This window comes from Clavispora lusitaniae (assembly GCF_014636115.1).
Source record: "Clavispora lusitaniae strain FDAARGOS_655 chromosome Unknown tig00000078_pilon, whole genome shotgun sequence".
Lineage (NCBI taxonomy): Eukaryota > Fungi > Ascomycota > Pichiomycetes > Serinales > Metschnikowiaceae > Clavispora > Clavispora lusitaniae.
This window is the reverse complement of record NW_027093977.1, coordinates 1652145-1664523: the sequence shown is the minus strand read 5'-3', so window position 1 is coordinate 1664523 and position 12379 is coordinate 1652145. Positions and strand designations below refer to the sequence as shown.

The window sequence follows — 12379 nt, the reverse complement described above, 5'->3', positions numbered from 1 at the left end:
TTTTTTTCGTTTTTCAGATCTTTGACGATGTACCTGTACACGTGATCCACGAAGTCTATGACAGTCGTAGTACTAGAAAAGAGCCCACTTACTGGCTTGCGACTCACATGCTAATTTTGTTGCTCTTCCCGTTTCCTTAACAACGGAGTTTCCGTCAACCACAACCTTTCCGTTCTCATTTTCGATTACACTCTTCAAAACGAGAGAATCATTCGAATTGCGGCTTTCCACTCTCGTTTTAACGACAAAAAACTGATTAGCAAACAGTGGCAGTTTGTATGAAATGCCTAAAGAATCGATCATGTAATCATCTTTCAAACTTGACTGAGTGGATGCTGAAAGGGAAGCGCATCTCTTGAAACACTCGTTCAAAAGAGTAGCAATTATCCCACCATGCACAATAAATGGATAGCCGCAAAGTTTATATCCCATATGAACGATTGTAACAGTCTCATTCGTTATATGATTATGAAATATGACAGGTTTCACTAAGATACCCCCAGGATGTGCTAAGGTATGATTCGTAAAATCTGGTGATAAATACTCGGCTTGTCCTTTCACAAGTTTGCCTTCAGCTCCCTCCAAGACATTGCGATCCAAATTTTCCCAAGAGTTGAGCTTTATCCAGTCACCCGACTTCTTGCCATGTGCCAATTGTTGATATATGGGAAGAGTTTTCAACTTGTAATCCAACTGAATCGACAAGAGTTCGCTATCATCATCCACTTGTGTGTATTCGGAATACTTCTGAAACAATATTTCACTGTATGCCAAGTAAGAACCCCCAAGGAAGAAAACACCACAAGCTTTCCAATTGAAGAAGGGCTTTTTGATATTCACGAGTTTATCGAAAGGAAATTCATTAGCATGTCTCGTTGCAAATGTTCTCGGGAAGTTCCCAAATATTCTTCCAGTGAAAACTAACCTATTCATTTGGGTATCACGTCTAGACTTAAGTAAATTGTTACATCGAAGCCCTGGTAAGTACACGCCAATGAGTATGTACTGTAGCTCTTGTGCGGGGAGCCTAATCCAAAAGAGCTAACAATTATGGCTTTAAAAATTTGTCTATGAATTTTGAACGTTAATAAGCTTTATACGCACCAGTTCGCGGAAGGCACATCTTCTAAACCAGGACTTTATTGGGAGAGTGATATCGGCATTCACTTGGAGTTTATTTACATGAGGCATCTAGTGAGGACTTCATACAATTAGTGCTTGCAAGTAATCCAGATAACCATCAGGGAACTTCGAGATCTTTCATGAAAAAGCGATTCGCTGTTGATGGGGTTAGCTACGATAATCCTAACAGAATTCTATGTGAAGACATCGCACAGGTAAGGGGTCTAGAATTTGATCTTGCTAAAATATTGCGGAGCAGCGACAAAAAATGATTATGTCGGCCACCCGGAAGGCTATCATAAGCTTGGATCGCAGTTCATGGGGAATGGTGTTTCAATACATATGGGGTATTGATAATTACTGCAACAATAACAAAGATGGGGCACATTGCCCGATAGATGGATGTCAGTAATCACACATTATTAATCTTTATAAAAATATAAACGAAACCAAAATGAGAATCCCATCAAATTTGAAAGGGAGTGAGTCCTTTCTCTGAACTTGAGTAAAACAATTTTGCTACAACAAATGCAATAGATATGACACAGATCACCAGAAACAATTCATGGCTACGTCTTAGGTTGATGCACTTCAAGCTCATCGGATCCTCACACACGATAGGATACCATGAGCGAGTAAATTTGGCATCGCCCAAGAATGATAAAGGCGATAACTGTGGATTTAAATTAGCGTAACAACTCTGAAAGCAATAAACAGAAAAACCCACAATGCGCATTTGACATCTGGACCAAAACTTACCCGATAACACTAGCAAAAATAATCAGTTAGATTAATGAAGTGAACAATACATTCCTTTAAATCATTACTGCTTAAATTTTGGAACATAAATTACACAAAGTAACATCAATGCCATGATTAGATAAATTACTGAAATTTCGAAAAAATAGAAAACAACATGAACGTTAACAATGAGCAATATACAATATTTTGGAATACAGGTATCAATTAAATTTACAATCAAGACTATGATTCCGCGTATAACCTTACCGAAAGTAGATTTACTTTGAAAATCATGTCATAAACGTAGAAAGAATGCTTAGAATCGAAACAATCTTACCAGGAACTTACAATAGCGTACCACTAAAATGTTCAACAGACCTTCATCCGAATACAAGTACACCAAACCAGCTCAGATTTTGCACAATTCACCAAAAAAATATTTACATCTTCAAAACTAATTTACAAAGTGGAGAATATAATACACATACACACTTTCATAATAAACTGAAAATAAAGAGCCAATATTTACAAAATATGGTTTCGCTCTGTTATAACCATCATTCTCATTACCTTCTAGTTACACATATCCCTCAAAAATTTTAGAATAAATACATAACTATTTCATAGATGCAAATATTAACTTGCGAAAACGAAAAAAAAACACTTAGAGCGTCGTCTCAAATGTAACTCTTATTCTCTTCATAAGCCGTTACTCATATTAACCATGAAATCAGCAAATCAGAGTCCAGTTTTCCTTGTCAAATATCATCCATACTCCATGGATACATCTTTCCACTATACCCTAGAATGTATTTCGCCTTGAACAAAAAGTACAATTCAATTAGAGTAAGAGTAAACAAATTTACTTTAAACCCTTCGCTTTCAAAAAAATAATTTATTCTATCAAACCGGCCACCTACTTCATATTTGAGTAGTTTCATATTTCAAAAGCTTAAAGAGTCTTGCGATCTAAGGTCAAGGAATTAATATTCCCAACCTTCACTATACTCAAAAAATACAACTTGATGAATGAAAGCCATTACAATTTAAAATTTAATCACCAATTCGAACGGCTAGATGAGAACTGGAAATCTAGGTTAACAACAGCAGTAACACATCTCTCATCTAACTTTCTACTAGCTGTAGAGTAGAAAAGTGAATTACATGATTTGCCCATGAAATAAGTATTCTTAATGCCTCGTATGTTAATGTCAAATATTCCATCCCCATGATATTTGAGGACTATTGGTTAGAAAACTAAGTATTTCTATGTAAGCAAAATATCTAATGTTTGCAAACTAAATTGTAATGTGATAGTGTTCATTATGTACCAAAATTTGAAAAAAAAGAGAACCGTGGATCCACTCGATGTAAAATACAATTCAAGCGTAAGAACACTATATCTTTGTTATGAACAAACCGTTCGAAAATATTCGAATTATACATTATATGATTTGAATCAAGATAACTGTATTGGCGGAAAGAGATCCTACTGTATAATTATTATAAATCATATGTTGCCCATTTATTTTCTATGTATGATATCAACATCGAAATGGATGTAACTTTTGTAGACCAATAATCATGATTAACTTGTACTTTATGAGCTGTAGAATTTTCTTAATTTTAAATATGGGAACACAAATGGATCATTGATGAACAGAATAGGAATATAATTCTATTTCTTTATATAATACAGATACTGTACTCTTTGAGATTTTTTTCGATCAAGTCTTTGATTTTCGAAGTCGAACAGAATAATTCAACACGCAGATTTTAATGTACAGTGAAGCAATCATTTAGTAGTACCGAGCCATATAGATCAAGCAATGAATGCATAGAATTCTTGCTTAAGCAAATAAATTCCAAGTTTCTGAATAAGATAGTGAAGAAGTATATTTGTTTCGCAAGACATATTAAAGCTATTCAGTATAGTTTCGTAGCTTTAAAGACGTAGTTAAGGATAAATTACAAATTTAGATTACTGTAACTATTAAAAAGATAAGGGGACAATTATCATAATTTAAACATGCTTCAAACATTGGATGACCACTTTTGCACTAAAAAGAATATAGAATAGATATCGAGCAACATTTGGTTTATTTGAATTACGCTGTTAGCCTGGCATTTGAAGTGCTAATTTAGAAATTTGCGAAATCAGCGCAAATCAGAGCTAAAGAAACTGAATATCCTTTCGTTTTATAAAATTTAGTGACGGAACTAGTGAGTGAATACTTGAGAGATAATCGTTGTCAGTAATTTTCACGTTCCTTTACTTTTCGTGCAGATGTGTAATTATGTTTATAAAGGGAAGATTGAACTTAATTTTCTGGAATCTGTTGCTTTAGAGTATTCATTCAGTTTTGGAGTAAGTTGGCAGTATTAGGATGCGGTAGATTCTATATACCTCACTTCGCTTATTTAGTCTATAGTATTAAATTTAAGCAATAAAAGATGAAAAATTATGTTTTACTTCATAAATGTAATCTTCTTGAAGTATATAATTATCTTAAAACCCTCAAGATATTCAAAGTTTATTTTTTGTTCGTAAGGGTGACACTTTTGTCTTATGGTTTGATTTTCTTTGATCTGTTTGAACTGTGTCGTTATTCGTTATTCTCATTTGTCCATTAGTTGAAGATACAGAGGTCGATTGAATTGCTTTTATAGGGGAGATTTTAATTCATCTCTCCGACAGTAGTTGTTGAAAGTTACTGGAGGTAATGTGAGGCTGCATCATGAACTATTGGACAGAAGACTACAAGGTGGTCTCGCTGATAATGCACACGTTGTGCCATGCGCATATCATTTTCGTTCAATTGGCAGTTAATAGTCACTATCTGCTTAGGAATCAGTCATGTAGCGTGTTAGGTCGACCATAACGGGGAACCTGGGGGTATCCCAAATTCCGGTTATGGTACCCTCCAGATAAGCCACAACCTTATCTGGCTCGATTACTGATAAGCTTCGCCGTATGAGATGAGATCCTTGACCACAATGTGGCTCGGCTCTGATCTTGCGCTATCGGAATGTTTTCCTTTGATTGAATGTGCAAAATCGATCTGATCCAGTCATTGGGTGATGCATTGGCTCGTCGAACAGTGTTTGAGACTCAGCTGGAAGCAGCTCGTACTCCTATTCACTACGTTTATAAGAATGCTGGGATTCCCGTTGCATTTGGAAGCCAGGAACCAAGATGTTGCTCTCAAATATACACTACCAATTATATTCAGAACATAACATAGAGAACCTCTAGTCATATCAGTAAAAGACAAATAATTCTTAATTGCAATCTTCCTGTTTCGTATTTTGTGCTTTAATTAAGCATTTGAAAGTTTCAAGCTATAGGCGAATTCGTATTCCTATCTTGAGGAATTGACTATACTGTCAGATTTACGATATGCGGGAAGTGTGACATCCCCACCTCCATCTTGGTTCGGGAATGCATTCTCCGACCTGAGTTACGACCCTGTTTTGTTAGGACCTTTCTTTCTATTCATTTGATTTTGTACATGAAATAGCATAATACAATATAATCCTTTCGTACTTACGATTAGAATAGTGCTTATCATTGGCATCCCGCGTGAAACTTCTAGTGATGAGGAGTTATTTCGCAAATTTTCACTCAACCGTCAAAAACAATCAAAAACATATCTTCAATATAAGATAATAGAACTCATATAAGGTTACACATAGATTGTAATTGAGATTAAGAATTGCTGATGTATAAACACATCATTATACACATCATTATGATGTGTTTGGCCACAAATGTATATGTGGGATCTTTAGCACGTGACCAGATTCTTGAACTGCGGCCCGTTTTAAGTCCGAAAGGGAAGTTCAGGATCAAACTACATGCCATAGATCAACTAGTATGCTATGAGTGCTTTCTCTGATGTGAAAGCAGATAAGCGATTTAGTATCTCAAGCTCTGCAGCAAATTTCCTAACCTCTTCCATTCAATCAGCAACAGATCTCATATCTCGTTCCAGGAAGAATTCGGATCCCTTGAGAACTCGAAATATTTCCATAGATGATGACCCTATGAGGAAAAAGATACTTAAATTACGACAGAATGACGTCTCTGATGACAGTGCAAATGAGTTTTGCATTAATGATGATAATGAGAATGATGGTGACAACGAGATTGATGATGGTAATGAGAATGACACTGATGATGATATTCCAACTGACAGGAGGCATCACTTGAGCAGAACGCTTGTTCGAAATAAGACGGATATCGGTTATCCTGATGTAGGTGTTGATGATTATATTTATGAAAACGACGTCAAGGAATCTATAGAGAATATGGCTTCGTTTGAGGTTCCTTCTGTCTTTTTGAAGCAGGGCATGTTACTTCTCAAGATTTCTCATAAATCAAAAAAGCGGATTTTATTCAAAGTGGACCCTTCTAATTTCAAATTCGTTTATAAGCAAACTTCTAAGTCAAAGACATACGAGTTTTTGGTGGATGACATAAGGAGCATCATGGCAAGAGAAAATGCCAACATATACCGTGAAGAGTTCGGAATTTCTAAGGAGTTTGAAAGAAGGTGGATTACTGTTGTGTTTTTCAACCATCACAAAAATAAGTTAAAAACTCTCAATCTCATAGCAGACACTAGTCGTGATCTCAAAAAACTACTTTTCGTGATCGAGGGATTCAAGAAACTCAAAGACAACATCTCCGAAACTCTTTTAGTGAATTTAGGAGACTTAGATGAGGTGGAAAAGACAATTGTTAGCGGAAAAGCGGAAAGTACCATTAAGCAGCCAAAAAAGCAACTTAGTCTTTCTGACGTACTAAAGTTTAGTAAAAGACTAAATGTCAACGTCAATACTGATTTCTTAGAAGGCCTATATCATTCAGTTCGGAGTGATAACAAAACAGGAATCGATTTTAAAGAGTTCAAGAACTTCGTTAAGTTGCTCAAGAAGAGAGAAGACATCTCTCCAATATGGAAATCATTAACAAAAGGAAAGGAGTTCATGTACTTAGAGGATTTCATTTCATTCGTAACAGAAATTCAGGGAGAATGCTATGACTTAGAAAAGGCTTCAAGAATATTCAGAAGATTTTCGTCAAATGAAGATCTGTCTGCATGGCAAGAAGAAGATTGGACAGCCTTCTTATTGTCGAAGTATTCAAATCCACTTATCGAAGAACATATGGACGACTCTTACTTCAAACACCCATTGAACGAATACTATATTCTCTCATCACATAACACCTACTTAATCGGAAGACAAGTTGCTGGGGATTCTTCTGTTGAGGGATACATGAAAGCACTTCATAAGGGCTGTAGGTGCTTGGAAATTGATATCTGGAATAATCAAAGCGATCCTGAGGCCGAGCCTATCGTCAATCACGGTCGAACTTTCACTAACGGTATTTCGCTACCTAGCGTCTTGAAAGCTATCAAGAAGTATGCTTTCGTTGCATCCCCCTTTCCAGTGATTTTAAGCCTCGAAATTCATTGCTCTAATACGGCTCAATTGAAAGTCGTGAAGTTGTTACAAGAGATACTAGGGGATGCCTTGGTACAAGAACCAATCAACTCAGAAAGTACTCTTCCCAACCCTGACAAACTAAAATATCGATTTCTCGTGAAAGTCAAAAAGTCAACACCGTTTTCTGCAATTGGTGTAGATGAGACCGGGAAACTCGTGAGCAGTTCCACAACAGCATCATTTAGCGAGAGTAATGATAACTTTTCAAGTAAAAGCTCCTTGAAACTCAGAAGAAAGAGTACAAACAACATCATCGATACCCTAAGCGATCTAGGAATTTATGTCCAAGGTACAAAGTTTCGCAATTTCTCGCTTCCTGAATCGAAGACGTTTAATCACTGTTTCTCTCTTAGTGAAAAATCTGCCAATTCTATGATTAAAGATGATGGAAAAAGAAATGCTCTCGACAAGCATAACCGAAAGTTTTTAATGAGAGTCTATCCTTCAAAGATTAGATTAAAGTCATCGAACTTTATTCCCATGAATTATTGGGCCCATGGGGTACAAATGGTAGCTACTAACTGGCAGACCTACGATTTGGGACAGCAATTGAACGAATCATTCTTTGCTGGATCTTACGGTTATGTCTTGAAGCCTCATTATTTGCGACATGCATTATTGAAGTCGACCATGAGAAGGACAGATATTTACGGCGCACAGAAAATCAAATTCTGCATTGACATAATCAGTGCTCAACAGTTGCCTAAACCCACGAATTCCGCAGCAATAAATCCTTTTATTATAGTTGAAATTATTGGGGCTAATTCAGTTACATGGGATCGCAGCTCTACTGTTGGAGCTACGCCGATCGTGGCTGGAAATGGTCATAATCCTTGTTGGAACCTGAGATATGCAGGGGTGGCAGAGTCTGACCATCATTTCATGTTCTTGCGCATTACGGTTCATTCTTCTACATCAGCAACAACCGTAGATGACACAAAGGAAATATGCACACTCTTAGTCAAGTTTTCTAGTATGAAACAAGGCTATCGATATTATCCCCTTAATGACCCATGTGGAGAAAGGTTGCTCTACTCCACCATATTTATGAAGGTGAATTGGTGTACTGTGAAGTAAAAAAACCCTTACATCTCAAAATAAAAAGATCTTGAAAATCCGCGATGAGCTAAATGTTATCCAAAGTGGCACCTTGAAGCATGGGAAAAATAACTGTAAGCGAAACAAGGGAGAAACAGCGTCATAATCCTTTGCATAGGGATATAACTACCACAGGTGGAAATTTGAGGGCGGTCCCAAGACGTTCGAATCAAAAAGTGTCGGCATCCAATGAAGATGAAGGGTTTCTTGATGCGGCAACTTCAAGAAAGATCTTACAACTTGCCAAGGAGCAGCAAGAAGAACTAGAGAATGAAGAAGAGAGTGAAAGCGTTAAAGAAAGAGGCTTTGCACAAACGTTGAGAGAGCAAATTGGCCAAGAGGAGGATGAAGAAGAGGAGGAGGACGAAGAAGAAGAGTATTCCGACTTCGAGGCGGATGTGTATGAGGAGGAAGAATTGCAAGTTGATGCGCAAGACCAAGAACTTTTTGAAAGATATTTCAAAGGTGACAACGCAGGAAACTCTTTCAACTTAGCTGACAAAATTCTTGCCAAAATTCATGAGAGAGAAATCATGAGAAGTGGTGAAAATGGTACAGAAAAGTCTTCTGATGCTGTATTACTACCACCGAAAGTTATAGCGGCGTACGAGAAGATTGGTCAAATTTTGTCCACTTACACTCATGGCAAACTCCCGAAATTATTCAAGGTATTACCTACTTTGAAGAATTGGGAAGATGTTTTGTTCGTCACGAACCCAGAAGGATGGACACCACATGCAACATATGAGGCTACGAAGCTATTTGTCTCCAACTTGCAAGCTAATGAGGCACAAAAGTTTATCGAAAATGTGTTATTGGAAAAATTCCGGGTGTCAATAGAGGACAGCGAAAACCATTCTTTAGATTACCATATCTACAGAGCCATCAAAAAGTCCTTGTATAAGCCTGGTGCGTTTTTCAAGGGATTCTTGCTTCCACTTGTCGATGGACATTGTTCTGTCAGAGAAGCTACCATCACTGCTTCTGTCCTTTCCAAAGTTTCTGTCCCAGCATTGCACTCTTCTGTGGCATTGACCCAATTGCTTCATAGAGATTTTACGCCTGCTACTACTGTGTTCATCAGGGTATTGATTGAGAAAAAGTACGCTTTGCCATACCAAACTTTAGATGAACTCGTGTTTTATTTCATGCGGTTCAGGAAAGCAGCACAGGAAGAAGCTATGGGAGAAGAAGTCGTTCAGAACATGCCACCATTACCTGTTGTATGGCATAAAGCATTTTTAGCATTCGCACAGAGATATAAAAATGATATCACTGATGACCAGAGAGATTTCTTGTTGGAAACAGTGAGACAAAGATTTCATCATGCCATTGGGCCAGAGATTAGAAGAGAACTTCTTGCAGGTAAGCCAAGGATGGAAGATCCTAATGTGAAGGAGACGAAAATGGAAGACGCTTTTTAATGCATGTTTTAAATTTTCAATATAAGTAATTGCATATACTAAACTAATGAGTGTGAGATTCAGATGTCCTCTTTCTGGCGTCATCACATAATTTTTCAAAGTCAACAGAAAGTGCGTAATAGCTTTGAACTGAACCAATTATCGTTAATGCCACCGTGGAGCCAATCCATAAACCATGTAAAGTACCTTTCCATGGTGAGTAAAAAGACAAATAAATAGACATGGGGATGCCAACAACATAATATGATACAAGATTAACGATTCCCCCAATTTTCGTTTGACCTTGTCCCCGCAAACAACCAGCTGAATTAGCGTTCATGGCATCAGAAATTTGCATAAGGGCGACTAGCCACATCACTTGTTTTATAAGGGCTATGACTCTTTCGTCGTTAGTAAACAAGTTTGCGATTGGGTCTTGGAAAAGATACAAGGCTAGGAAGTTGAATATGGAAATACACAATCCAAACAGCAATGCAACTTTTGTTGTCTTTTTCGCAGCTTCTCCTAACCCAGCTCCTAAAAAGTTTGCAATTCTAGTCGACGATGCGATTCCAATAGCGAACGGAACTTGATAAGTAAGGGATGCCATTGTTGATCCCACAGATTGAGCAGCTAATTCTAATGTACCCAAATATGATGCCATTAGAGTCAAAATTTCGAATGCTAAGAACTCAGCTTCAAGCATAATCAAGCCGGGAACAGCTAAAGATACTAATTTTTTCCAGCCCTTGAATGCTTTACGAATATCAAGACCATTCCAGCAGACTAAAGGATGAAGTGCAGCAGGAGTACTTTCAGCCTCAACGAAATAGACAGTCGAGATTAACAAACCAAGGAACATGAGCCAATAGTTTATAGCCACAGCGATAGGTGCGCCAAGGTAACCAAACTTTTTCACAAAAAGGACATTCATAATGAGATTCGAAGGTGCTGCAAAAAGTAAAACATACGTAGAAATGTGGTAAACTCCTTGAGACTGCAAAAATCGCTTACCACATTCAAACAAGATATATGCTGGAATTCCTGGACTGAGATATTTCAAGTATGCAGCAGCCAACTTCGCAGTTGCTTTATCCGGCAACAAAAGGGTAATCAAGTCGTACCCAAAAAAGACCCAAATGAATAAAACAGGGAGCATGATCACAAAGATCAATGCAATGCACTTTTGCATATAGTCTCCTACCAAATGGTACTTTTTGGCTCCAAAAGCCTGCGGACATAATGTATCTAAAGCAGTAGCGATACCCTGAATAGTTGCATATCCCGTGATGTTAGCGGTCATTGAGCCCATTGAAACTGCAGCCAATTCCACGGCACCTAAATGGCCCACAGTGAAAACCGAAACAGTTGACAAAGAGTTTTGAAGAAGAAACGTCATAACCAAAGGAACTGAGGATTTGATCAAAGATATCAACTCGATAGTTGCAGTAGTGTCATGAATTCTCTTCGAAGTGATTGCTCCCTCGAAGACAGAGGCCACTTCCTCATCGTCGTTTTCGTTCACGGCAATATTGTTCACTTTAAGAAAATCTCTCTCTTCTTGAATGATTTCATGGGCAACACTGGATCTACGCCTGTTATTGTGACGGGTGGCGCCCAACAATGGTCTGTTTTCATTGTGGCTAATCGTACTCTCCACATCATCGTCCCTAGTATGAACGAAATCTTTGGGAAGGAACAAACCTTGTTTCCCCACTGATCCGTAAACCACAGAGGCTCTCCTTTCAGTATTTGAGTGAGTGAACTGGTGGGTTCTCTGTGCTGGGTCTGACATTTGATCGAAGAGGTGTAGAAAGTCAAAATTATTCGCACCATCGTGCAAATATTGCATCATAGTCTCCTCTTCCAATGTGCAAGACGTGTTACAGATATGCGAATGTAAAGTATAACACCTTATCTAACCTTAAGGGTGCTTTGAATGATATTAATTGCTACGTCGATCATATCTGGCTATCCTGAACTTATGAACTGAGAAAAGGATTTCTGGGCTAGGAGCTTATTGGATGGAGAAATCAATGGCATACAGTGGGGAACACTACGCTTATCGTAAATGTATACTTTTGAGAAGAGGTTGCGTACTTGATTTTTACATGTGACTTGTGGTTTATAGCAAAGATACATGCTTTGTTGACAATAACTGCTTCATTGGATGGATACCAATTGAATTGTATGTGACTCACTCAGTGGGTGTGAGATATTGATGTCGAGATAAGCTTGAATTAGTATATACAGTCCATGCAGCTTTATATACATGATGGTAGAAAGTACACTTGCCTATTGAGGAAGAAACGTGAAGGTACAGAACAATTCGTGATTTATATGCAGTTTGAAAGAATGTTGAGAACTAACTACTAAGATGCTATATGCACACCAGTTATATTCTCTAGCTCATTTATTTTTCACTACAGACTTACCTTGATCACACCGCGGCCTCACCGCGGCCCTCCTCCGCGGGATCGCCGCGGACCCCTCGGACCTAT

The 12379-nt window shown here is 37.8% G+C and overlaps 4 protein-coding genes across 4 annotated transcripts; 2 read left to right on the top strand and 2 right to left on the bottom strand. All coding sequences in view use genetic code 12, as the record gives it.

The window, feature by feature from the left end:
* Positions 1 to 72: 72 nt before the first annotated feature.
* FOB63_002945 (uncharacterized protein) lies at positions 73 to 933 on the bottom strand (the record flags this gene model as incomplete). Its single annotated transcript, XM_002615975.2, has 1 exon — positions 73 to 933. One exon carries the CDS (start codon positions 931 to 933, stop codon positions 73 to 75), a length of 861 nt encoding a protein of 286 aa, XP_002616021.2.
* Positions 934 to 5745: 4812 nt separating this feature from the next.
* Positions 5746 to 8454, top strand: PLC1 (phosphatidylinositol phospholipase C; the record flags this gene model as incomplete). The annotated part of the gene is made up of 1 exon (XM_002615976.2): positions 5746 to 8454. One exon carries the CDS (start codon positions 5746 to 5748, stop codon positions 8452 to 8454), a length of 2709 nt encoding a protein of 902 aa, XP_002616022.2.
* An 80-nt stretch (positions 8455 to 8534) lies between these two features.
* On the top strand, positions 8535 to 9899 carry ENP1 (snoRNA-binding rRNA-processing protein; the record flags this gene model as incomplete). The annotated part of the gene is made up of 1 exon (XM_002615977.2): positions 8535 to 9899. One exon carries the CDS (start codon positions 8535 to 8537, stop codon positions 9897 to 9899), a length of 1365 nt encoding a protein of 454 aa, XP_002616023.1.
* A 43-nt stretch (positions 9900 to 9942) lies between these two features.
* FOB63_002942 (uncharacterized protein) lies at positions 9943 to 11733 on the bottom strand (the record flags this gene model as incomplete). The annotated part of the gene is made up of 1 exon (XM_002615978.2): positions 9943 to 11733. The coding sequence occupies one exon, from the start codon at positions 11731 to 11733 to the stop codon at positions 9943 to 9945; it is 1791 nt and encodes a 596-aa protein (XP_002616024.2).
* Positions 11734 to 12379: the final 646 nt, after the last annotated feature.